Source organism: Desmodus rotundus, chromosome 5 (assembly GCF_022682495.2).
Source record: "Desmodus rotundus isolate HL8 chromosome 5, HLdesRot8A.1, whole genome shotgun sequence".
Classification (NCBI taxonomy): domain Eukaryota; kingdom Metazoa; phylum Chordata; class Mammalia; order Chiroptera; family Phyllostomidae; genus Desmodus; species Desmodus rotundus.
The window spans coordinates 49,975,175-50,001,848 of record NC_071391.1 but is presented as its reverse complement, the minus strand read 5'-3'; the positions used below and the strand labels follow the sequence as shown (position 1 = coordinate 50,001,848).

At 51.0% G+C, this 26,674-nt stretch overlaps 2 protein-coding genes across 4 annotated transcripts in view; one reads left to right on the top strand and one right to left on the bottom strand.

Annotated features, from left to right (window-relative positions):
* The window catches only part of GDPD4 (glycerophosphodiester phosphodiesterase domain containing 4), a 100,302-nt gene extending 86,884 nt beyond the window's left edge, over positions 1–13,418 (top strand). The window contains exons 13-16 of the mRNA XM_053924432.2: positions 1,988–2,135; positions 5,091–5,173; positions 7,087–7,139; positions 12,971–13,418. Of these exons, the coding sequence (XP_053780407.1) occupies positions 1,988–2,135; positions 5,091–5,173; positions 7,087–7,139; positions 12,971–13,296 (610 nt within the window). The 3' untranslated portion in view covers positions 13,297–13,418. The remainder of the gene's footprint in view (positions 1–1,987; positions 2,136–5,090; positions 5,174–7,086; positions 7,140–12,970) is intronic.
* Positions 13,419–13,437: 19 nt separating this feature from the next.
* MYO7A (myosin VIIA) overlaps positions 13,438–26,674 on the bottom strand; it is an 81,060-nt gene continuing 67,823 nt past the window's right edge. For 2 of the 3 annotated variants that reach the window (XM_053924576.2, XM_053924578.2), the window contains exons 40-49: positions 25,576–25,731; positions 24,941–25,046; positions 23,683–23,796; positions 22,608–22,695; positions 22,296–22,402; positions 19,065–19,250; positions 18,506–18,622; positions 17,324–17,407; positions 16,315–16,434; positions 13,438–15,685 (exon numbers count right to left, since the gene is read on the bottom strand). In XM_053924576.2, the coding sequence (XP_053780551.1) occupies positions 15,596–15,685; positions 16,315–16,434; positions 17,324–17,407; positions 18,506–18,622; positions 19,065–19,250; positions 22,296–22,402; positions 22,608–22,695; positions 23,683–23,796; positions 24,941–25,046; positions 25,576–25,731 (1,168 nt within the window). In that variant the 3' untranslated portion in view covers positions 13,438–15,595. Of the gene's footprint in view, positions 15,686–16,314; positions 16,435–17,323; positions 17,408–18,505; positions 18,623–19,064; positions 19,251–22,295; positions 22,403–22,607; positions 22,696–23,682; positions 23,797–24,940; positions 25,047–25,575; positions 25,732–26,674 lie in introns of those variants that run through there. The other variant, XM_053924577.2, reaches the window with a different exon arrangement.

Below are 26,674 nucleotides of genomic sequence, written 5' to 3'. Positions count from 1 at the left end.
TCAGCTTATTCTAAGGCTGTCCGCATACTTAATTTACTTAAGTATTCGTTTTAAGTAAAGTGCTCTCTGTGTATAGGAATTTGTATTTTGGAGGTGCTTGATCTATCTACAAAGAAAAATTAAGAATTACTTTATTATAAAATGCTCCTAGAAGTCTTAATTGTGTTTATTTAAAAAAAAACTGTAATGTTAGACTTGTGTGCATGGAAGTAATTAAGGTATATCGTTATTGTAGTTTAAAAGTTGTAACATTATAGCTCTGGCTGGTGTAGCTCAGTGGATTGAGCATGGGCTGTGAATCAAAGTGTTGCTGGTTCGATTCCCAGTCAGGGCCCATGCCTGGGTTATGGGCCAGGTCCCCAGTGGGGGCCATGTGAGAGTCAACCACACATTGATATTTCTCTCCCTCTCTTTCTCCCTCCTTTCCTCTCTCTAAAAAAATTTAAATAAAATCTTTTAAAAAAGTTCTTTTAACAAACAAAAAAAAGCTGTACATGATAAGACATATTTTGTTTTTACTGTATGTTTTTACTGAATGATCTATTCCCATCCCAAGGCAAGCATGAATAAAATTAGGTTAAATGTAGCATGTGGCATTGCAGTTTCTTAGAATTTGTTTCATCCATTTTATTTTATTGAATACTGTCTGTATCTTTGGTTATCCTGTTTGAAGAAAAAGGACAAATAAAACCTGGCCAGCAAAAAAGAAAGAAAGAAAGAAAGAAAGAGAGAGAGAGAGAGAGAGAGAGAGAGAAGGAAGGAAGGAAGGAAGGAAGGAAGGAAGGAAGGAAGGAAGGAAGGAAAGAAAGAAAGAAAGAAAGAAAGAAAGAAAGAAAGAAAGAAAGAAAGAAAGAAAAGAAAAGAAAAGAAAAGAAAGAAGGAAGGAAGGAAGGAAGGAAGGAAGGAAGGAAAGGAAAGGAAAGGAAGGAAGGAAAGAAAGGAAGGAAGGAAGGAAAGAAGGAAAGGAAGGAAGGAAGGAAAGAGAAAGAAAGAAAGAAAGAGAGAAAAGGAAGGAAAGAAAGAAAGAAAGAAAGAAGGAAAGAAAGAAAGAAGGAAGGAAAGAAGGAAAGAAAGAGAAAGAAGGAAGGAAAGAGAGAGAGAGAGAGAGAGAGAGAGAGAGAGAGAGAGAGAGAGAGAAGAAAGAAAAGGAAAGAAAGAAAGAAAGAAATTTAATCCCTGAAAATGACAACTTGAATTACTAAGTACTTCTCTACTTACCTTCTTCCTGGCTCGCTAGGCAGTGCAGGAGTATCTGCTGACATTTAGTTCATTGAGGAAGGTCTGGTTGCATTTCCCTTACTTGGTGCTTATACAAGTTCTTTATATTTGAAACTTAAATATTCACCATATTGGTATTCATTTATTCATTTCTTCAATTACTACTTTAGAAGGCAGGTAATACCCTAGGTTCTGTATATACAAAGATGAATAAGATATTGTCTCTGCCTTTCATTTGCTTATACCCAAGTAAAGAAGACCCATAGGAAAGCAGGTAGAATAGTGTGTTGTCAAGTGCTTTGATGGAAGTAAGTATAGCTGCTGCCCAATGATGTGCTAGAGCTTGTTCATACTCTTAAGAGAGCCAATTATTAAATACTCAGAAACTTTGAAAACCTGTTTTACCAGTGGTACCTTAAACTGACTGTGATAGGAGTACTTACACCGTGGAAGTTAGCAAATACTGCACATGGGGCTTCCCTTTTCCATACCTTTCCCTTTTCCTTCCATTTCTCTTTTCCCTTTTCCTTTCCTCTCCTCTTTTCATTTTTACCCTCAGGCCATCCAGTTCACTAGCCCACCACTGGTGGTGTGGGAGTAGAGGTATTAAACCCGTTCCTCTATCTCATGAAGAATGGACCCACCTGCATGGCATATCTTAAGTTGTTTATTAAGGACGGGCTGCTTCTGTTTTAAGCCTTTCACAGACATGGTAGCTGTGAGGGTAAGATTAAGTCTAAATCCCCGGTGGGTTTTGTTTTGGTTCCAGAGATTATAAAGCAGCTAACATCACCATCAACTTATACCTCGTCAATGAGCCTTGGCTCTTCTCGCTGGCGTGGTGCTCCAGGATTCACTCGGTGACCACAGACGACGTTCAGCTCCTGGGGCAGATCAGTAGCCCTTACTACCTCATGGTGAGCTGGTTGTCCAGATCGTTCTCCCAGGTCCGGGGTAGAAGGAGTTCATGTCCCCTGCCCCACCTGTGCATGGCCCACCGTGTAGTCAGTCGTCTGGAGAACTGTTTAAAAGCAGAGACCCATATTATATTGGAGATGTAGCACTCTCCCTTTTCTCACCCAGGTCCTTTTGTGGTTTTCAGGGAGAAATTAGTATTATTCTAATAATTGCCATTTACTGACTCCTTACAGTGTTCTTTTCATGCATTATATAATTTAGCCCTCTGAATTTTCCACTATTATTATCCCCACAAGGAAATGAAGCTTGAAGATGTTAAGATTCTTGCACATTGTTGCACGATGCAAGATTCAGATTGAGGTCGGAGCCGAGATTGTTACCGCAGCCCCCACCTTTCCAGGGGCATGGCACAATGATAGTGGCATGGTGTCTGGGGAGAAATGCAAGTGTACTGGACTCCAAAGTGACAACTGTGTGTCCTGAACAAGATGTTTTTTGAAGAAGAGAGTCATGGTCCAGTCACCTAGTGATTTCCCATTCTGGCCCTGCTACTGCATATTGCCAGGGGCTTAGGGACCTACAGGCCTAGGATAAAAATCCTAGCTCAGTCTCATCAGTTAGATGGAGCCCGGCTAACCAGTTAACTGCCACAAAGACTGTTTTTCTTATCTGTGTGTAGAAGGTTTCCTGAATGGGACACAACAGCGCACACCAGAAGACAGCTTAGTTTCTCGCCATTGCCACTTTAAACTGCTCTGTGAGTTAGGCCTTTCTGTTCCCCTGAATGAAATCTTACTCAGGTCCCATCACTTTTCTAGTCACCCTTAGATAATTTTGAAAAGTTCACCCTTTACTACACCAAAAAGCCTCAATTCAGAATCAAATATGTCCACTGCAGAGTAATAGCCCAAACTCCAAACTGCCTTGAAAGTTAAAGCTTTAGGCAAGAGAAGCCTAAATATTTCAGGTTGTCTTCCCCATCCTCCAGCCTGACTAGCCTTCTTTTCTGACCTGTTCAGGGTCAGGGCCTGGAAAAAGGGGGTCAGGGTCGAGGGCACAATCTCACAGGGCCAATAGTGTGTTGAGACCCTCTGGTGGCATTGGAAAGTTGCTAACCCCGTCTGGTGGCCTGAGCAGCTTTCTGGAGGTGACCCTGAAAGAAAGCTTGATTGGCGGGTCCCTTGGCAAAGGTGAAACCTCCCGCTGTCTGTCCTTGTATAATTCCCATTCATGTGTGTACTATGTATTTTTCTAACACTTTTGTTTTTGAAATTGATTACAAAGAAACTTGTTTGTCATATAAAATTCAATTGTTGCAAAAATGCACAAATTAGAAAGCAACACACTCCTCCATAATCCTATCCCCCTAAATCAGTAATGTCTCAAAGTTGTCTCTTTGGATATATGAAATGAAACTTTGTTAAGTAAAACTTTAATACTTGAATCGATAATAAATTCATGTGATTCAAAATTCAAAAAGAAAAAAAAAGTGTGTGAGTTAAAAAAATACACAAACTTTCTTCTACACCGGGCCTGAGCTGTTTTTAAAGGCCCCACGTCACTTCGTTCAGGGAGGCAGGGCCAGTGGCTCCAGGGCTTTCCCAAGCAGCCCATGCTCTGACGTTAGAGTATGCAGATTCAGATCTTGGCTTTACCATTCATTGTGTGAACTTGAAGTATTAGGTAACCTGCTGTGCCACAGTTTAACTCACACCTAATTCGAATGCGGTTTATTTTCTAATGACCTACTGCCCTTCATTGAGTTTTTCAACTCACTGACTTAGTTTTCTTGAAAATGATGTACTTTTATCTCCCTCAAATTCAAGTAACATTTAATTGCACTGCACAATTATACAATGAATGCAGCTGTTTGAAGCCATTTAGGAGCAAGAACAACTTATTCTTGGTGTTGCTTGGTGATGCTCACCTGGTGTGCATCGTGGAGCAGCCCAAAGCCCCAGTTACTGTGTTTCTCAGGGGGCAGTAAGAGCCTCAGTTTAGGGGAAGTTGGCTTAGAGCTTCCGCAGCACCAGCACAGCTGGGCTGTTGTGAGGATTCGGTGTGAAAACATCCTACACGTGCTTAGACGCTTCCTTAGGTCCTGGAAGTGCCTGTTCATTGTTCTTCTTATCATCGTGATCACTAGTATTTTTGCTAATATTATTATTCAGTCCAAGGAAAGACCTTGGGATAGGGGAGAATGGCCTAAGAAAGAGTAAAAGGTGCCACCCAGTAGCATCAAGTAAAATTGGAGGAGGAACAGGGGAGGGGGAAAGGGAGGGTCAAACCAGGGAATTAGGAAAGTCACACAAGAGGCCCCAGGAGATGGAGCTCTGGGATGGGGAGGGGTGGGGGGTGCGATTCAGGCAAGGAGCATGGAGGAGGGGGCATGTTAAGGGAGAATTATAATTTCAACCTACTTACCTGAAGCATCACGATGTAGAGCAGTGATTTCTAAATGCTGGCTCACAGGCTGGTTGCTTCAGTATCACCTGAGGAGCCTGTTGAAAGTGCAGGAGTTCCTATTCCTGAGGTCTGCAGGCAAACCCAGGGACCTGTATTACCCTGGACACACAGCCGGGTTTGGGAAGCTGTGCCGTGAAAACACAGGGCACAGGAACCCATGGAACTTGGCCTGTAGTCCTGGGTTCAGAGTCACTTGCTATGTGACTTCTCTGGGACTCCCCCAGGCCTGTGTGTGGAGGAGGGTCAAGGGAGGTAGAGGGTGTGAACCTGCATCTCTTGTAGAGCCCCCACACGTGGTAGGGGTGATTGTTAGGGAGCAGTAGCTATTCTCTGTGAGTGAGGCCACCACATCGAACAAGCTTCCCCACGGGGTCTGCTGCCCCTCTACTCCGCCCCCAGGCCTGGCAGCAGAGCAAGACTTGGCCCATATGATCAAAAATCCCTTCCTTCTGTACAGTTCTTTGACTGTGTTTTTTTCTCTTTTGTAGACACCAAGTTATTACAAGTTCATGTGGCTTCTCATGGATATTGTTTCTGCAGTTTTTATTTTTGCCATATTTTATTTTCATTGGTAAGTATGTGTTTTAATGTTTTAAATTTATATTTTACATTAAGTATACTTGGTGTACAATCCTGTATTCTTTACATTAGTTTCAGGTGTACAATACAGTGATTAGACATTTTTGCGCTTTAAACCATGATCACCCTATTATCTCTAGTATCACCTGTCACCATGAAAACTCATCACAGTATTATTGGCTCTACCCCCTTCCCCTTTTTACCCATTCTCCCCCCCCCTTCTGATCACCACCTCATTGTTCTCTGCTTCTGCTGGTCTTTGTTTTGTTTGTTTTGGATTCCACATACACGTGAAACAGTATGGTATTTGTCTTTCTCTGCTTGGCTTGTTTCACGTAGCACAGTACCCTGTAGGTCTACCCACCAAGGCCGCTTCCCCACCTTGGCTGTTGTAAATAGCTGCAGCGAAGATAGGGGGGATGTATCTTCTGAAGTCAGTGTTTTCATTGTCTTTGGATAAATACCCAGACATGGAATTCCTGGGTCGTGTGGTGTATCTATTTTGAGGAATCTCCATACTATTTTATATTTATAATTTTAAATTTAATAAGTAAATAAATAAAAGTACAGCCCTGGCTGGAGTGGCTCGGTGGGTTGGGGGTTGTCCCACAAATCAAACGGTTGGGTTCAATTCCTGGTCAGGGCATAGACCCAGGTTGCGGTTGCACTCCCTATGGGGACACGTATAAAAGGTGTCAGATTGATGTTTCTCCCTCACATCGATATTTCTCTCCCTCTCTTCTTCCCTCCCCTCCCCTCTCTCTAAAACCAATAACTATGTCCTTAGGTGAGGATAAAAAGAAAACTAAAATAAAAAGGAAAGTGTAAATGGTTCTTAGGAAAAGTCGAAAAACAGTTAAACACTCTTCCTGTAATCCCTCCTGAAAGGGCAGAGCCAGCGCCATTTGCTATGGTGGCACCATTTGCCGAGCAGGCCTGTGACCTTGCTAAACACGACTGCCATTGTACTCTTCTGAGCTTGTGTCGCCAGGACTGGGAATTGCTGGAAGCAAGAACAGAACTCACCGTCCCTACAGCCACGGGAGGGAGACAACATTGGAACAAACTGCAGCTCCTATTACAACACCCCCAGCAGCGCCGGGGCCTCACAACAGCACCCCCACCTTTTTAATCCAATTCTAATCCAATACAGGCTCAAAGCCCCCACCCCTCAGTGCTGGCGTGTCTCTCCACACCATGCCTCTCTTTTCTTGGAGAGGGAATAAAAACTTTACCCTCTACACTTTCTTCTCTTTATTTCTTTTATAGCCCGCCTCACTGACCACCCTAACACATCCCCCATATAAAGTTCTGAGGAAGGCAGAGTTGATAATCTGAGCCCTTCATTTCTTCTCACGCTGCCTACAACTCCTCACACCCCTTCCACCTCCTCTGCACGAGACAGTATTTCAGGGGTGAGGGCTGCCATGACGCTCAGTTACAGCCTGTGCCACAGACTCAGTGTGACTCCCCTGAGAGAGGACACGGGGTGAAGACTGTCCGGAACACGGCAGGATGCAGGGCAGAGAGCAAGTCCACAACCGGGAAGCCTGGCTGTTAGCCCTGCATTTGCCCCGTGGTGGGTGGTGACAGGGGAAATCACTGCCCCTTCCGGACAACACTGTGCATCTGTCCAAGAAAATGGCGTTAGAGGATCCTCGCCGGGGAAACTGCTGCAGGGTTGCGAGGTTCAGGTGGGAGAGGAGACATCCTGGTAGAGGAGGCACGGGGTGTGGCCTCGTCACGCCCATCGTGTCTTCCCTTGTAGTTTTCCTTTGCAGGGGAAAGTACAAGTTCTTAAGTGAGACTTTGACTGGGTAATGCTTCTTTTCTGGCTACTGCCTTGGATTATTGTCATTTCTGGAAGAGATCTGTGAGATTCGAGGATGGTCTGCTTCCTTCCAGGTGGAGAGAGAGCCAAAAAGAAAGAGCCTTCGAAAGCACCAGCAGTTACGCAGGTAAAGCCAGAGGCCTCCCCCAGGGCTGCCCAGTGCCTGCAGATGACTGGGCCTCCTTGTCGCGTCTAAGACAAGGCCTGAGGGAGTCTGGGAAATTGGGAACTTGGGACCAGGGAAAAACTGAGAACTGTAGCTGGGCACAGATGCTGGAGAACACTTGACATCGGGCTTCATTTTGAACTTCAGTCTTTAAGCAGTAGGACCCTTGGAAAATTTTGCACGTGGTGTTTATTTGTTAACTTGTTCATATATTTTTTCATCACACTTTGTACCAGGCACTCTGAGAAGGGCTGAAGATAACGAAAAACTGTCTGTAGAGGGTTGGCCCCCAGAGAACAGTGAGGAAGCAGACGAGAGGATAGCAGTTGCCTCCATGGGCCCAGCACCCAGGTCCAGGAGAGACAGGCTTCCGAGCCCATTAAGGCCCAGCGTGCTTTATGGGCGGGCCTTCAGTCCTGAGTGGCGTGTGTTGTAGGGTGGGGCGAACAGTGCAGACATCCCGAAACGCTGGACTGGAGTCTGGGCTGTGCGTGTGAACAACCGGGAGATGGCACGTGAGATTCGAATCAGGGAGCAGTGTGCTAGATTTCTGTGGAGAGGGATGGAATAACAGTAATGTATTGTTCAGCAGGAGAACTCAGGGGCCGAGGAGGTGAGATAGGCCAGTAAGGGGAAGGGCAGCTGGCTTTCATTCTCAGAAGGAGACGGCCAGGCAGTGCGTTCTGGGTCCGGGGAGCCAGTGCAGTGGCCACGGGAAAGCCAGGTAGGAGGCAGGGGACTGCAGCACCAGCTCCCGGAGCCCTAGCAAAGTCACAGATTCATGAACTAGTTCAATGTCTGTGGACGGGGTGACTGTCCTGAGATGCTGTGCACCAGGGGCAGGTGACTGAACGATCCAATACTTAGAGTCAGGAAAGGATCCATAGGGATCGTGAAAACGTAAGTTCAGAAACTGGAATAAGTTACATGGAAGGCAGTGGGGTTTCCCGCTGTGAAACTGAAGGGTCAGACCCAGACTGCCCGATTCTCCGCAGGGGCAGAGAGTTCTCGGGTAGCTCTGAGTTACATGGGTCTTAAGGTCACTGTCCTGGCTGGTGAGGTCTGAAGGCAGGATTCCGGAGTCCTTATTATTTTCAGTAGTTGTGTGACTGAACTAAGGCTGTCGTAACAAAATGTCACAGACTGGACAGGTGAAACAACAGGAATTTATTTATCCCACGTGTATGGAGGCAGGAAACTCAAGACCAGTGTGTCAGCAGGTTCAGTTTCCTGGGAGCCCTGCGTCCTTGGCTGGCAGACAGCCTCCTCCGTGCTGGGCCTCCTGCCACCCTCCCGCTGTGTGCGCTTGTCTTCAGTGTCTGCCCGTCTCCAGATTTTCCCTCCTCCAGTCGGAGCAGCTCCCGGTCCGCCCTGACAGCCTCACTTCAATCAACTCTTTAAAGGATCTACCGCCGAGTACAGTTTAGGTTAAGGTACCGAGGTTAAAGCTTTGACATGTGAATTGGGGGGCACACGGCTCAGCCCATAACAGCAATCCAGCCACGAGACGAGAAAGCATGGAAGTGGTGAAGCAATCATGGGTGGGAGAGAAGTTTTGAAGGAAAATTCAAAGATACACACACACTGGATGAAGGAAGTGGCTACAGGGCCTTAGAAAAAGCACTCATCGGGATATATGTTTCATCACTTTAAAGAATCAGTCCTTTGTCTTCTTAGTTTCTTATGAAAAGTCTTCCAAGATGAAATAGTCTTCCATTTTTATCTTTGTTTCTCTGCTTGTAATATGTCCTTTTTCTCTGAATAATTTCATGATATTTTCTTTTGTTACTGGTTTCTAGTGGTTTGGTTACGATTCACCTTAGTGATGCACGTGTGTGTCTCTCTCTGTGTGTGTGTGTGTGTGACGCTTGCGGTGTGCTGGACTGCTTGGACCAGTCAGGGCAACATTTTCATCCAATGTGATAAATTTTTAGTCTGGATTTTTGAATATTTTTCTGCCCCTATCCTTTTTCTGGTATTCCAGCTACCTGTATGTGAGACGGTTTGATGTTATTCCATAGGTTACTGAGACTGTTTGTTTTTATTTTTAGACTATTTCATTTCTGTGCTTAGATTCTGTTGCTGTATATATTCATTTTTTATTGCTGTGTAACAAGCTACCACAGACCTAGGAGCCGAAAACCACACAGAGCTGTCACTCACAGACTCTGTGGGCCAGGAACGTGGGCACGGGCTGGCTGGGTCCCCTGCTCAGAGTCTTGCTAGGCTGAAATCGAGGCCCTTTGTCTGCTTTCGGTCCCACCAGGCGAAATTCAAGGGGTTGCTAGGCTGAGATTTCATCTGAGACTTAAGAGTCCTCTTCCATTCTTACTGGTGTTTGGCAGAATTTAGTTCCTTCCAACTGTAGGACTGCCGTCGTCCCTGTTTTCTTGATCACTGATGACAAGGTTTTGCTCTGAGCTCCCAGAGTTCACCTTCAGGTCTTAGCTTGTAGGGCCCTCTCACAACGTGGCAACTTACTTTTTCAAAATTAGCAGAATAATATATCTTATAGCAGATGGATTCAGGAAAAGGAGAACAAAGGAAGAAAAATAACAGAAGAAAATAGACAAGTTGAGATGTGCTAGTGATAAACAACCATTTTATTAATTACAGTAAATATAAATGGACTAAGTAGTCAAATATAGAGAGTATCAAATAGATTTTTTTTTAAATAGCAAGTCCCAACCATATGTGGCATACAAAAGAAATACTTAAAATACAAAGACACAGATAGATTCAAAGTGAAAGGACGGGGAAAATGGCATGCCATGCAAACAGTCAGCATAAAAACTAATATCTGAAAACATGGAACATTCCTGGAAACAGAAACAGATTCCATAATGAGGAAAAGGTCAATATATCAGGAAAGAATTATAAATAAAACGATGTATGCACTTAAAATCAGAGCTTCGAAACACAGGAAACAAAGTGAAAGATGTTGTTTCTCCCATAGTTGGAGATTTTAAAAGTTTTCTCTCAGTACCTGAAGGAACGAATAAGCACACCCAAGAAAAGCAGAAAGGATGTAGAAATCTGAACAGCAGGTTCGGCCACATTGACACAAAACAAAACCCCAACAACCGGAAGGATACACAATATTTTCCAAGGTGCACATGGCATATTTGCCAGAACAGATTACATGACAAGCCATAAAATAAGTCTTGGTAAGTAAATTTCGAAAGACTGGAATCTTACAGAGTATGTTCTGCGACCACAACAAAATTAAGTTAAAAACAGATATTAATGAAATATCTAGATATGCTTCTAAATCCTGGAAATTAATGTATTTTTAAACATCCCATTGATCAAGGGATAAGTCACAAGGGAAATTAGATACTAAATATTTTAAACTAAAGGATAGCACATACATAACAGTAAAAGTTGTGGGGAACCAGTGAAAGCAGGACTTACAGGGAAATTTGTAACTTCAGGTGTTAGAAGGAAGAAACATTTAATGTTGATTAAGTTTTTCTACCTTAAGAGTCTTTAAAAAGTAGAGTGCATTTTTCTCCAAGTAACAGAAAGGAAGTACTAAAGATAGCAGGAATCAGTAAAATAGAAAAAATACAGAGCAAGTGAGAAAAGTGAATAGTTGCTTCTTTGAAAAGTTTAATAATATTGATAAACTCTTAGCAAGATGAGGGAGGTTGCCAGGTTGCTAATATAATTACTGATGAATAAAAGATGGAATATCCTCCCAGCTCTAGACATCAAAAGGAAAATTGTGAACATTTTTATGTCATAAAATTCGACAACTTAAATGAAGTAGACCATTCCTTAAAATATCTAGTTTACCGTAACTGAGAGAAGAAGAAATACAAATTTATAATAACCCACTACCTATCAGAATCAAATTCATATATCAAAAACCTCACCTGAAAAAAAAGGTTGGCCCAGAAAGTTTCACTGGTTATTCAGATATTTAAAAAATAATACTAATCTTATACTAACTCAGAAAAAACAAGAGGAAGGAACACATCCCAGCCTATTCTCTGAGGCCAGCAACACCCTCAGATCGAATCTCACAAAGACATTACAAGAACTGAATTTATAGATCGATGTCATTGACAAACTTAGCCATAGAAATCCTTAACGAAATGTTAGCGAAGTGAACCCATCCATGTAAAAAGGCTAACCCATCATGAGCAAGTAAGCTTTATACCAGTAATGCAAGATGGATAAATTATTTGCAAATTAATCAATATAATTCCATATTAAATAGAAAAAGCATAAGAAAAACCATATTTGATAAAAGTCAACACCCATTTATGAGCCAAGTTCTGGGCAAACTAGGAGTAGGGATTGAACCTCCTTAATCTGACAGAAGATATTTATAAAAAAAACTAATGCCAGTATCAGCTTTAATGGTGACGCAATGAGTACTTGCCCTTTAAGGTCAGAAGGGAGGCTATCCGCTGTCACAGCCGCTCCTCAGCACCGGCTGGAGAGCACAGCCGGTTTAACAAGGTGAATGACTGGCATAAAGGGATGAATAAAACTCCTGACTTGCAGTCATGATTATGTACATTCAATATTCTAACGAATCAGGCAAACCGCCTGCTGGGAGTAGTAAGTGGGTTTAAGCAATGTCTCGGGATACAGGATCAATACACAGAAAAATCAATTGTACATCTACATATTAGCCATGAGTAAGGAGAAACCTTAAACGATTTTCAATAATGTTTATAACAACATAAAAACTGAAGACTACAAATGTTTACCGGGAGAAAGAAGACCCAAATAAATGGAGCAATACACCACATTCATGAATTAGAAATCTAATATCATAGGCACTTGTCCTAAAATCCAGCTCACCTAAAATTCAACTCAGGAGCCACAAAAACTCTCCCTCCTCCTGTGAGGCTGACAGAGACGAAGCTCATGTGCGGACCTGTTTCCTCAAGACCGAAATTACATTCAGGGTAAAAATAAATGAGTTCTGGCCTTACTGCTTTGGATTCTCACTTTCTTCCAGATTTTGGCCCCACAGTTCCTCCCCATGTTATAAATTCTTTTCTTTAAAGATTTATTTATTTATTTTTAGAGAGAGGGGAAGGGAGGGAGGAAGAGAGGGAGAGAAACATCAATGTGTGGTTGCCTCTCACATGCCCCCTACTGGGGACCTGGCCCACAACCCAGGCATGTGTCGTGACTGGGAATCAAACCGGCGACCCTTTGGTTCACAGGCCAGCACTCAATCCACTGAGCTACACCAGCCAGGGCCCCATAGTATAAATTCTTAAATAATTTTAAGATATTTTCTTGGTTTTGTATATTATCCAGTTTTTAATTAGGCTTCAGTTAGAGCCAGTTAGAGGTTTCCGTTGCTAGACCATGTCTCCACCCTGGTTTTCCGGTCAGTTAGGTAAAAGTTACTGTGTGGCAGCACTGTATGCAGTGGCAAGCAAAGACAAAGTCTCCGTCCGTAAAAAGCTCCTGTTCTAATAGAGGAATGTTTATTTTTTTTTAAAGCAATGGTTGTGAAATGCATGAACTTTAAGAAAATGTCAGTCTCTGTCTTTGAGGGCTTCCATGGGGAGCTAGAACCTCACACAACAGACTCAGCACCGTGCTGAACGGCTGGACCGTGATAAAGCTGCACAGAGTCTGCGTGAGGGCAAGGACTAGGGAGAAGCACCTGAGACAGTAGGTGAGGGACTGACATTTTAAAGATGACTAGGATCTCACCACATTACCAGCAAAGACTGGAGAAGCGATGTTTGAGTATCTGTTGAATCTGTTAATGTTAAGGTTTTTGTTTGCTTTTTGTGGTCTTTTCTTTCCCATAGATATTGAGAGTATAAGCCTCAAAAGGAGAAAAAGTGAGAAACACGAAGCTTTGAATGTATCCCTAGAACCTCCCTTCCAAGTGAGGGTAGGCCCGTACACTCCGGCAGCCCCCTCCCCAGGTCTAACCGGCTCCCAGGAGAAAGTCAGCAAACCGAGGCTGGTCCAGGAAACCACCAAAGCACCGATGCCTACAGATGACTTTACACAACGGATGCCCACCCAGGAGGCCTTTGAACCCACCCAAGCACCCACCTACGAGGCCAGCAGCGAGGCCAGCAGCGAGGCCCCCATCCAACCTGCAGTGCCTGGCAGCAAAGAACCATGATTGTCCCCCACGGAGATCCCTCATCCTGAAACAGACCCCGCAAAGACCCCCACTATGGAATCCTCCCAATAAGCCTGTTTTATGATGTTTTCCACCATATCTGGCATGCCCTTCTCCTTTGGGCTGTCTTCAAAGAATTAGCCACATCTTATTCTTCCTCTCTGTGTGGGGCGGGGATGGTGGGGCTGGTCAGGAAAGGAGTGTGGGGAGCGGTTGAGGTGCTCAGGAGCACGTTCTGGTCCAGCCTCTTTTATAAAGGATGCAGTTCCAGCGTGCAGGCAAGGAAAAACAGCTGTCGTGGTCTTGCAGCTGGAGCTCATTGTTCTCTGGGTGATACAGAGTCTGTCTCATCCTAACCCTTCACAGTGCTAGTCCCTGCTAATGCAGCGGCTGTGGTTAACATCAGCATGTAAATAAAGGCAGCCCTTCAGGAATGCAGAAGTGAATGGTGTGTTCTTTGCACCCTTCTGTGATGACAGGCTGACAAAGACAAAGACTATGAGATGAGTGTGCAGGTGATGCTGTCCTGAGTCAGAAAATCAAAGTGGCATCGGCATGAGTTGGGGGCAAAACTGTATCCACATGCACTTTTTGTGATCTAGTGTGAAGTGGGACGCTTCCTAAGACCTTGCTGTTGGCTGGTTCACCAGTGGAATGATGGGCATGATTCCATGCCCACCTGATGACCTTTGGCCTTCAAGGGGAACTAAAGCCCAAAGGAGCCTCTGGAGCCCCTTCTGTCTGGCAGAGCAATGGTAGAAGCAGTGAACTGAGTTCCACGAGGTGACCACCACCTATTCACACTTCCTCTCTGGGCCTCAGTCTCCCCATCTGTGTACATGATGGTGGGGGAGGGCGGACACTGTGTCACCCTCCTCCTGTCTTGGATTTATCCTGGGCTGACTGAGGAGTCACGTAACCACTGGGGACACAGGGCGGTCTTGGACAGCCACGTGGTCATCCCAGAGAGTGGGGCTGCCTGGTTTAGGGCCTCCATTTCTACCACCAGCCCCTCAACCCCCACAGACAGCTGGGGAGAACAGGACTAGACCCCCTGTGGGGTGGCTGGGCACCTAGGTGGCAGGTGAGCCCAGACACGTGGGGGTGTGAGGGTGAGCAGGGCTCGGCTCTGCTGAGCATCAGGGGGACCCCGAGGCAGGTCACAAGCACGCCCACTTCAAGGGGGTTGGTTCTCCACGGTCAATTCTCTAGGCGCTCATTCCGGCCACCACCCCAAATCACACCTTCCCTGTTTGAAGCCCCCGCCCCAGACCTGCCCAGGTCACAGCCCAACTTGGTTGTTCCATCCTGGTCACACAGTAATGTTTTACAGGCATCCACTGGATTTAAACCAAGGCAGCATTTTTCTTGGGGTTCTCGGTGGTTTCTTGATGAAGCAAGGAGATGTTTCTGGTGGGAGGTAAGGGCCCCTCTGGCTTCAGTGGCCCCAGTTAAGGCTCAGAAGCCGGTCCCTAGCCCACGTACACTTAGCTCCTCACCTCCCAGGGTGTGGTCTGGCACTTCTCTGCAACCTGCCCCAGTCTCAGCCTGTCCCTGTAAGTCCCTTTCATGCACACCTTGGGCTCAGGCTCCCCTGTCCTCAAACCCAGATCAGCTTGGCCCTGCACACACAGACCAAGGAGAGCATTATACAGGCCACACACAAAACGCACACAGGGCCCTGTCCCCACCCACTCTCTCCCCTCTCCTCCCATTCTCCCAACAAAGACACTCCAGGGCCAGAAGGGGGACACGTACTTTATGTCCTGAGGTGACCAGAAAAGCAGGAGCTCAGCACTCACACTGCAGTGTATAAAAGTGGTCTGTCTCCACCCCATCTGAGCGTCCTGGACTTCGGGAGCTGAAACAGGCCCTTGGGTGTCCGAATGGTCTTGGTTTGGTTTGGTTGCACCCAGTAGGGTGCACTAGGTTGTCCTCTTGGTTTCCTGTCCCAGTGGTGCAGACAAAAGCCAAAGGCAGTCACATGGCCGGGCTGGGCTGAGATGGGAAAAGCATACAAGGAGCACAGGCTCTCCCAGCCGGGAAGGCCGCTACAGGCCAGGACCAAATCCAACCCTTGGGCCTCAGGGGGTGGCCTGAGGGGTGTTCTGCGTCCCAGCAAGGCCTCCCGTCTGGAAGAAGGGCCAGAGTCCAAACTGGTGTGGTCACTGCTGGCCTGCTGGCCCAGCCTCCCTGCCCGGATGGCCAAGGCCTTCCCCCAGTTGCAGAGGTAGCTGATGGGCCTGAGCCAGCCACTGTCTGGGGAGCAGGAATAGAGCCAGTGCCACCTCCACAGTGTTCATTTGCCACTCCTGGAGCCCCGCTGTTTGCTCATGGCCGTGAGCATCTGGCTGATATAGGACGTCAGGAGGTCATCCATCTTGTAGCCCTGGAAACGGTGGCAAGAAGATAAACAAGCCACAAAGTGGGACAGGGCCAGCCCACTTGGACCCAGAACACAGCTCCCAGGACACTAGGCAGAACCCAGGACAAAGGCAGAACCTGGGACAAAGGCAGATCCCAGTCCACGGTGGACTCTGTCTCCCTAGCTGCACAGCAGTGGGTGGGACTCATCCAGTGAGGTGTCTAAGGTTCCAAGCTGTTAGAACCGCACACTAAGGCTCTACCTTGTGGGGTCCTCAAGTCCTGGATGCCCACCTCCAAGAATGACTCTAAAGGCTCTACCAGCTGAGCTGTCCTTGGAAACTGAGCCCAGTTCAGGAGGCCTCGCTGTGAATGGTTTTACTGTTGAACTCAGAGGCTGAAGGCTCCTGAGACACTGAAGGCACTCAGATAATAACTAGTGAAGGACAGGTCTGTTCCTCAGCCCCAGGTTAAGCCCCTGCCCCCAGACCTAAAGCTGAGCCTCAATCTGACCTGACCTTGGCCCCAACCTGACCCTTGATCCAGACCCCAGGCCAAGCCACACGCTCCTCATGTTTGCTCCAGGGCCTGGGAGAGTGGCTGAAGCTGCGGGGGAGGCAGGGGAACCCGTCAGGCCCGGAGAAGAGCCCTCACCAGTGACGTCTCACAGAGCAGTTTGCTCCCGCGCACCAGGTTCCCGATGGTGATGTGGAAGTAGGTGTTGCCGCTGCTCCAGTTGGAGATCTTGGTGAACGGGTGAGTGGTCAGGATGTCCTGAGGGGAGCAGGAAGTCTGAAGCTGCACAGCCTGGATCCTCTGGCCTCACTCCCCTCAGCGCCAGCCCACAGACACCACCCACATGACGGGCCTCGGGCCCTCGGAAGAGGCGCAGGAAGGGAGAGGCTAGCTGGGCCATGGAGCTGCTGTGGGAGGCAGGCGCCTCCCCACTCCGTGCCTTGGCTGGGACCAGCAGGCGGGACACCCGAGGAAGTCCAGGAAACTGCTGGGCACGTGGGACTGGACCTGGAGACGTTGGAGGCCTGAAGGAACTGAAACTGTAGTCCAGGAGGAGATGGTCCAGGGACAGTTTGAGGAAAGAGACGGGAAGAAGACAGCACCGAATGTAGGGGAGAAAATTAGTTGTGGGCTGGGAAGAGAGGAAGCCCATGGAAGGGTCCGAGAGGAATGGCCAAGAGAAAGATGAGAAACGCTGGGAAAGTGGGTGCATGAAGCCTGGCGGGGGGGGGGGGGGGGGCAGCGGTCACTGGCGCCTATCCCAACGGTCCTGTGCACGCAGTCTGGCTGTGCTTCCCAGTCCCCATGGTGGGGGCTGCTCTGGCCCATAAACAAGAGCCTTAGCCCACAGCACAGCCTGCCCTCCTGGCCAAGATGGGTGGAGAGCACTCTGGATGGAAGGTAGCGTCCGATGATGCTGAAAAGCCACCTACTACAAAGAGGTCATCAGGCTTTGTGAGAAGGTGTTTGTGAGTGACTCATCGTGATGGAGCAGATGAGGGGTTAGGAAGTTGGCAGAGCAGACAGACAGCCTCCCAAGATGTGTGGCCGAGAGGGCGGACAAAGGGAGGCCGGGAGCTGGCAGGGACTCCAGGGCGAGGAGCCGACAAATCAGCCTGCCCGCCTCCCCGGCCCTGTCACTGCTCACCTTGGTTCTGGGATCGATGAGGCTGACTCCATACTTGTTGATGGCAATTAAGAGGATCTCAGGGAAGTTTGGCTCTGTAGTTTGCTAGTAAAGAAAGCCAAAACCATCAGACAGGGGAACCAGCGCGGGAAGAACTATGCACTTGGGGCGGAATGAAGACCCCCGGCCAGGATTAAGTTGACCTCTCCTTCCGCCCCCCGGTGCTGGGGCACGGTAGTACCGGCAGCCCTGCTGTGACTCACGGTTTCTGCTGCTGCTGGGCCCTCGGAGCAGCCCCAAGCCCCTTCATGGGTCCCCAAACAACCCATCCTCCACTCTTCCCCAGCAGCAGCTTCACCCTTCTCTCCTGCTTCTCTAGGAATCTCTACGGTCTCCTCTCTCAGCCCAAATGTCTCTCATCTTTAAAAACTCTCCTTGAACCTTCCCTGCCTGCAGCTGTCTACCTACCTTTGGCCCTTGCACAGCCAGGCTTCTGCGAAGGCCTCCCCTCCTCGGCGTGTAGCAGGCCATCCTCCGTCTCCATGCACACCTATCCCCTCATCGTCTCACGCCAGTCCCTTCACTGTTCTCCTGTGCCGGTCATGCCCCTCAGATCCACCCTCCACCCTGCAGGCAGAGCGGGGTTCTGGCCCCATCACTCTCGCTCAGAACCCTCCAGGGTTGACCACCCCTTCAGGAGAAACCCCCCGCCTGCTTGCCTACCTGCCTCTCACCACAGCCGGCTCACCTCACACTCTGTGCCTAACCACACGTAATCGCTTGCTCTATGTGCCCATGCCTGAGCCCCCACAGCTCTGGGGCCATGCTCATGCTGGCTGCCAGGACCATCCTCCCTGCCAGTCTCCCTACAAAGCTCAGGTGCTGCCTCCTCCAGGAAGCCTCCTCAGCCTTCACAGTCTGGGTGGGCTTCCCTGGCTGCGCCACCTTGACGAGAGGTCCCCACGGACAACCCTCCATGCTCCTGGCCTGTTTGCACTTGTGCCTCCCTTGCCGTGCTGAGCGCTGGCCCCTGCGTATCCCAGGACTGAGTCCGGGGCTCCGCACTCAGCCGAGTGACCCAGCTGAGACCCAGCTGAGGCGCTTCTCTCCTTTCCTTGCCCACTGCCCTGGGAGGATCTCTGTGCCTTCTTGTCCCCACTCCTCGCTTCCTTCCTCCTCTCTGAGAAGCTGCCCACAGCGTACCTTCACCTCGAAAAAGGCGGAGCCGAAGGTGGGCCACTTGAAGATGAGCTTCAGGAAGGCCAGCTTGGCTTCCTCCTTGGACTTCCCCGCGTGCTTGTTGAAGTAGGCCACGATGGACTGCGGAAGGGGTGGTGGGTCAGAAGCCTCTCCCCGCCCCTTCTGCCCCAACACTGTCAGCAGCTGTCACAGGCCTTGGACAGCCAGGCATAGGGTGGGGATCCTGGCGGCCGTGAGGCGCTATCTCCCTTATCACAGTTAATGGGTTCTCACCCTCCCTTCCTTCCCCCATACAAGCAGGCCAAAGAGTATTAAGTCAAGTGAGGGCATCATGGTAACCAGGACACGGCAAATCATTGTCAGTGGCCAGCTGAATGCATCCTTTGCCTGAAGGACTGAAGACTAAAGCAGGTAGAGAGGGGATGGGAAGGTAGCCTTGTCACATACAGGGCCACAGGAGACACTTCCCTGGTCTATTGGCCAACACCTGCCCCTTTGACCCCTGGGGTGCCCGGAGACCAGTTGCAGGGGACCCTGTCCCCAGTACCTTCCCCATGCTCACCCGCTTCCAGTCATCAGGGGAGACCTGCCGGATGAGGTCCTGGGGCACCAGCTCCCGTAGCATCTTTGGGATACTGGGGAAGTAGGACTTGTCCTCCTCGAACTTGACCCTATAGATCAGTGCCCCCAGCTGCAGCACCTCCTCCCGCGTGCACTTGTGGTAGCCTCGGAGATACTTGGGCAGCTCCTGCCAGAGACAGAGCAGGTCGCAGGGAGGGAGGCACTTGGAGGAAGCAGGCTCCTTCCCTCCTTCCCTGAGGCGGGGTTTACTGCCTCACCCCATGTGGGGCCCGCCCGCTTCTCCAGCCCCCGCTGACACTGCTCCCCAAGGGCAGATGGCACCGGACACGGAGACGGCAACGGTGGCTGCACAGAGCCAGCGCGCGGCAGTTCGAAAACAGAGCTGTGGGTGAATGTTACGTCGTTTCCCCCATAACAGTGCAGCGGGGAGAGCGGTCCCATTTCAAAAATGAAGACACTCCGAGTGACCAGCTGGTAAGTCCTGGCCTCCCGGGCCTGTGCTTCCCCGGGAAAAGCCTCTCGGGCTGGCCTCCTTCCACTTTGAGACCGCTGGTTTCATCGGCAGCACCAGTCCACCCCCCACCTGGAACTCCCAGGCCCAGAACCGGGGATGGGAAGATGAGGAGCTAGTCTGCTAACTCAAAAGCAAAGACGAAGCCTCTAAAGGGCCAGCACTGCCCACCGGCTCCTGGAGCCTTACAACTTTCTCACTTGAAGCATAGGGAAACTGAGGCTGGCCTGAAGATGTGCTGCAAACCAGAAAGCTGAGTCAATTATTATCCGCCCGGTTTTTCATCTACTCAGTCACAGACTCGTCCCACCCTGTGCATCCACCACCTCTCTGCCCTTCCACACCCATCCACCCGCCCAGCCGTGTGGGTCCACCCACCCACCCCCGTTTCCCACCCACTTCTGCATATGTCCGCCCTCCCACCGACCCACCCTCCTACCCGCTTACCCATTTGCCCATCCACTCACCAATATCCAATCCATAAATTCATTTACATCCATTCACAGAGTCACCCACTCACCTGTTCACCCATCCACCAAGCCAACAAATATTTATTGATCATCTACTATGAGCCAAGCTCTAACCAACAACGTGCACCCTCCTCGCTCTCATGGAACTTGTAGTCAAGGCAAGAACAGACAGTGACAGTCACACCAAACCAAGGTGCACTTCCGGTCTCTGACCTGTTCAGTGCTGTGAGCACATCAGACAGGTGACCTGATACAGTCGTGGAGACAGCGAAGGCTTCTCTTAAGGGAAGATGACTGATGGAAAACAGTACAGAACTTCCGCAAAAAAATAAAAAACAGAACTGCCTTATGACCCAGTGATTTTACTTCCGGGTATACATCCAAAGAGACCCAAGACACTAATTTGAAAGAACATTAAACACCTGTATGTTCAGTGCGGCGTTATTTACAGTAGCCAAGCAATGGAAGCAACTCAAGTGCCCATCAATAAACAAGTGGATAAAAAAGCAGTGGTACATATATACAATGGAGTATTACTTGGCTATAAAAAAAAGAACAAAATCTTACTATTTGCAACAGCACAGATGGGCCTAGAGGGCATTAGGCAGAGTGAAATGGTCAGAGAGAGACAAGCACCATATGATCTCACTCACGTGTGGAACCTAAAGAACAATACAAATGAACAAACAAAACAGAAACACACTCAGAGAACAGGCCGATGGCTGCCAGAGGGAAGGGGAAGGCTGGGGGACTGGGGAAAGGAGAAGGGATCGACAAATACGGGGTGGGAGCTACAGAAGGGGCCCGGGGTGTAAAGCGCAGCGCCGGGAACACAGTCAGTACTATTGTAGTAACCACGCATGGTGCCGGTGGGCGCCGGAAATATCTGGGGCGGCCCGACTGCCCACCCATTGGGCTGTAGGCCGGAGATGAATACAAAATCATGTTAAATGTAAGCTGTACTTTTTTAAAAAAGAGGTAAGATGACTGAATTCACACCTAAAAGCTCAGTAGATGAAGAGGGAAAGAACCGAGAGAGGAGCATCCCGGAGGAGCGTGCGCGGTGGGGGCCCGGTGGTGAACCGGAGGATTGAAACTGCGGCTGCAGTGAACACAGCAGTGGACACCGGGACCAGATGAGCAGCGGGGCAGGCAGGGGCGCCGGCAGGGTCTGCAGTTCTCCCCTCAGAGCACCGGGGGCCCACTGAGGGGGTCTGGAAGCATCATGACCCCATGGTGGGGAGGATTGAAGGGGACAGAGATGGACTGGGGAGGTCGGAGGAAAGGTGACAACGGGCTCCATCCAGAGGAGGGGAGACGGTGGACCTCCCCACGCTGGTGGGGCGATGGGGAGGCGAGTGTGGGTTTGGAGATATTCAGGGGGTACAGTCGTCAAGTGAACGGCTTGGGATGCAGGAGGTGAGGGAGAGGAAGATGTCGAGGCTGCCTCTCGGAAACTGGTGCTGCTCACTGAAAGGACCACGCAGCGTGAAGGTGGGTGGTGTGGGGAGAGGCAGAGCCCAGAGTTGAGTGAGGGTGGCCCTCTGACCCCAGGCCAAGGTCCTCGCCACCACAGCAGCCACAGTCCCACTGTCCCCACCCTGCCCATCATCCTGGTTTGTCTCTCCCACAGAATGGCACACTGGGTCCCCTCCAAAAAGATCACTGAGTTTGGTGCCTGGAATCAAACTCAAGTCCATCAGCCCTGTGACCCTAATTATACCCCTCGATCTCTCTCTGCCTCAGTCCCTCCCTCTGTAAAACAGGAATAACATGCCTACTTCTTGGGGCTTGTTGGGAGGACAGAATGAGTGCAAACTGTCCGAAAACACATAACAGACACATAACAGAGGCTCAACAGGTGACACTTCCTCCTGCCTCCTGCCCCCGAAGACGCGTGCCTGTGCCGGAACACACTGACTGAGGCCTCCGACACGTCCAGGCGGAGCGGCAGAATCTCGAACGCAGAGGACGGCCCCTCACCAAGGGAAGGGCCTGAACAGATGGGGTTTGGGAGCTCAGAAGGCACTGACAAGCCCCTGAGGGCTGGAGGGTTGGGAAGGAGAAGGATCTGCGGTTGGGGCTGGACCACCACCCCGCTGGAGGGTGGGGGCCCGGCAGGAATCTCTTCAAGGCTCCAGGCTCGGCCCTGGCGAGGCCATCGAATCTCTGCACTCACACAAGGCCGCGGCACAAGGGGGAACGACAGCAGAGGCGCTGGGCGGCTCACCTGGTAATAGTGGAAGATGGAATCAGCCATGGGGTCCTTCCCTGGCACTGTGGTGGTCCACAGCTTCTTCATGAAGAACACCTGGTAGGTGAGCGAGGGCACAATTCCTGTGGCAGAGGGCAGCCAGTTTGTCACCCAGAGGATCCCTGTACAAAGGTGTGCCCATGCCCGGCACCAGCCCCAGCCCCAGCCCCAGCCCCAGCCCCAGAGGAGGGCCTAGCTCGGGTCCCACCCGGGTGAGCCTCGTGGTAGGGCACCGAGCCAGCACCTGCTCCGGGCCTCAGAGGATCCCAGGACCCAGCCTCACGTTACCATCCTTGACAGGCCGCGCTTTCTTTATCCAGTCTGTCAGGTGTCGCACAAAGTCGAAGAAAAAGTCATTCTCAGGTACGCTGATGACCTAAGGACACAGCCAGTCCAGTCCTCTTGTTTTAGCTCGAGCAGGACTGAGTTTCTGACCTCCCCACCCCAGGACTTCCTGGCGGCCCCTTCTCCAGAAAGACTCTCTGGCGGCCAGAAGGGGTGTCCATGGGCCAGCCGCACCCTGCCCCGACTGTGCACATGGAGTGTCTCAGAATGCAGCCTGCCCAGAGCGACAGTCACTCCATCCCGTCACTTAGCAAAGATCTGCTAAGTGCTGCCACAGGCCCTGGGGGGGGAAGGCCCACAACAGGCCCAGTTCCTGCCTTGGACAGTTTCTGGCACCCACATCCGGCTCCTGCAGAGGCTCTGAGCCATGCTGGGTCCAGAGCCTCACTGAGATCACCTCTGCGTCCCCAGCGTCTAGCACAGGGACAGTCGCAAAGCGAGGAGTCAGGCACGGGTGCACAGGGAACTGGGAGCGAACAGGAGGGAGCACCTGATCGGCCAGAGCTGCTCAGGAGGCCTTCCCTCGGGCGGGGCCTTTACCCTGGGCCTTTGATTCCTGGGACAGAGGGCTGGGACAGGGCAGTGAGAGATGGTGGCAGGGGCCTGCAATTTGGAGTCTGACCCACCTAGATCTCAGTCCCTTCTGTGTGACCTTGGATACGTCACTTAATCTTTCAAAGCTCAGGTTTTGTGATCTATTGGGTGAGAATGATTGCCCTCACTTCAAGGGTGGAGCAGCCTCAGGATGGCCCCCGAGGGACAGTCAGATCACCTCTGGGAGGTCCGTGTGTTGGGGTGGGCTGTGGGGCCTGGGGTGGGGCCCCATCCTTGTGCGGTGCCTCAGAGGTGAGATTTCAGGGCAGCTGCCACAGGTAAGAGAGCCGCACACAAGGGCAGCTCTTCCTCTCCCTCTTCCCTTCTGTGCCTCTCTCCCCGCCCCTGCTGCCCCAGCAGCTGCTACGGCTCCAGCAAATTTCCCAGCAGACAGACCAACAGCAGACACCAACTCACCACCCACCTTGTCTGCAATTTTGACAAAGAGGCTGAATCCCTCAGAGGACTTGAGGAGCAGCCGGGCGGCGATGTTCTGGCAGAAGTCCTTGGCCTTAGTGCTGGACTCGACCTCGAAAGCCTAGGGGTGGGGCGGGGGGGCTCACTGGCTCTGGCAGGGCCCCTCCCACGGCTCTGGCCATGCTTCCAGGTAGACCGACCCCTCCAATGCCAGACGCCCCTTCTGAGGGGCTCCCGTGGGTCCAGAGCTAGGCACAACACTTAAGAAACTCAAGAGTCAACTTCTGTCTGAGTCTTCCCAGATCCCGTCTTCCCCAGCCCTGCAAGAGCTCTTGGCCTCGGCCTCCGGGGTCCTGGGTCTGGCTGTACAAGCACGGGTGCCGGCAGAGGCCAAGGGAGCACAGACTGAGGGCACTCAGGGTGACTGGAAGGAGAGAGACCCGAGAAAGAGGAAAGCAACTTCCAGAAAGGGGAGGAGAACAAAGGCGAGGGGGAGCAGCCCAGACTGGGCTGGGAGGGCCTGGGGAGTCTGGGAAGTTTATGTGGAGGGAGGGGTGCGACTGCGGGGTTGTGGTGGGGTGGGGGCCTCTATGGAACCTTCCACTGGAGGGGACAGGAAAGGGTCTTAGCCGGTTTTTCTGTCACTTCTGAGTCTGTAGTCTCTGGGCACGTTTTAAAACTGCTTTTTAAACTAACGGTTTGGGTGTCTTGGACTCATTCACCTGAACGAGACAGGTGCTGAGACGGGGTAAGGGATGGTGATCAGGAGGCAGCCTGACCGAATGGGCGGGACAGCAGGACAAACAGGACCTTTGGACAAGGGGACCAGGGTGGCAGGACCCACACCCCAACCCTGATCAGGTCAGGGGCGGGGAGGAAGGACAGGGTCTGAGGAAAGCGGGCTCAGGGCAACAGCGGAGGCCTGGGGCTGGGGGCAGGTGGGCTGTGCCTACAAACAGAGCCACACAGGGAGGTGGCGCCAGCACAGAGCCCGGCCGGGAGGGAGGAAGCACTTGGTGCCCAGGCAGACCTCCTCAGGGCGGGGTTGGACCTGCCCACGGGGATGCAAGGTGGGACCAGGAACCCAAGGGCTCCTGGCTCAGGGAGTCTGTGGCCTCTCCACTGAGCCCTGACTCCACAGAGGAGCAGGAGGAAGGTGGCAAATGTGGGGACGGGGGAGGGGGGAAGGCATCAGGGCCACTTCTTGTGTCCCTGAGGGGCTGGGTTTTGGGGTGTCCCTGGATCAAGAAGCCAGTGGCCCTCACCTCATCGGTGTCATCGGGAAAGTAGACCTTGTGGAATATCTGGGTGGTTTTGTGCTGGATGGCCTCCACCTCCACCAGGTGTGGGGGGTACTTCCGGGACCCATTTCTAAAAACCGGGGGGGCAGAGGGGACAAAGTCAGGGAGCAGCGGGTTCATGAAGTGGGGAGCAGAGGGAACTTTTGAAGACAGGATACCCCGCTTCTAATCCCTGTCCATCACTTCCTACCAGGTGACAGTCACAACCTCTCAGAGCCTCCAGTTGCCCATCTGTACAATGGGATGGTAACGGCGCCCACCGCAGAGGGCTATGGAGGGGACCAGACAAAGCAAAGGACGCGAGTGGGCTTTTCACAGTAATAGGTGTGGTGGTGTCTGCCTCCCTGATAGACTTGAAGGTGCGAGCCAAGCCTGTCTACGCAACCAGACACTCAGACTGCATTCAGAACAGGCACCGGGTGCTGCGACCCTCTTCGAGCCGGCAGCTAGGTTACCGCAGGGACGGGTCCCAACTGCTGTGCGGTCATGTCCTCCTCCCCTAGGGACTTGTCCCACACGCCTGGGGTGGCCAGGGCCCATCTCAGTGCTGCCCCCAAGCCCTTTGCCTGCTGCCTCTGCCCCGGCGGCAGGCCCTGTACCTCAGGGCCTTCTGCAGCCGCTGCAGGCAGTCGATGGCGAGCGGGCAGTGCTTGCGGGACTGCAGGAAGCGCTGCACGTGGGGCAGGAGGATGTTGCTGGGGGGGAAGAGGCCTGTGCACAGCCACAGCAGCTCCCAGCCCCGCTCCTCACTGTACCTGCAGGGAGAGGGGGGTGTCCGGCAGGGGTGCCATGGGCCAACCCCGGGGGTCTGAGCACCCCCTGGGGCCCCCACGCCCCTCAGCAGTAGCGCATGCCTGGCCTGACCCCCACCCCTGTCTGAGGACTGACACAGACACACCTCCCTGACAGCCTGACCCAATCAGTGCTGTGCAAAGTGTCGTCAGCCAACCTACGGGGGGCCACACTATCCCCGCCACATGGAGCTAAGGTGCTCGTGCCAGAGTGAAAATCAGCTATATCACCAAGCACGCTATGTAGTTCAGCTAAGATTTTTTTCTTAGCAAGACTTTCCTATGAAGGAAGCAGTGTGTAATTTCTGTTCTGGAAGAATCTCCTCAACTCAATTATTGTTTGAGTAGCACTGAGTCAGACCAGCCTCTGGGCTCCTTCAGGCCTGACAAGAGGAAAGTTTGGAGGGCTCTTAGGAGGAGGTGGCATTTGGTCTAGGCTTTGAAGGAGGAGACAAATTCCGACACGCAGAAGAGGTGGACGGATTTCCTGGCTGTGTGTATGGCACGCACACAGATCTGCCAGTGCAGAAAGATGTGCTGTACGGCTCCTGAGTAAGAGCTGCGGAGGGTGACAGAGCTGGGGAGGGGCTGGGGGTGTGGGCCTAAGGGGGGCCGGCTGGCTTCTTTCAGGCTGTGAGACCAGCCGAGCCGGACTGCCCACCACTGCAGTCAGATGGCTCAGCGGGGAGAAGACAGCGGGAAGGTGAAACCTTCTGGGACCCAACACCCTTAGCCCAGGAGAGTTTTTAGCCGGAACCTCCAACTGACAGCTAGCTCAGCCCAAGCCCGGAAGGGACATCGGCTCATGAGCAGAACCTGCAGCCAGTGGGCAGAGTCTGGGCTGACAGGGGGATCCAGCGGAGGCTCAGTCGGGAGTGGCGGGAAGTCAGGGGAAGCTGTGCCTGTT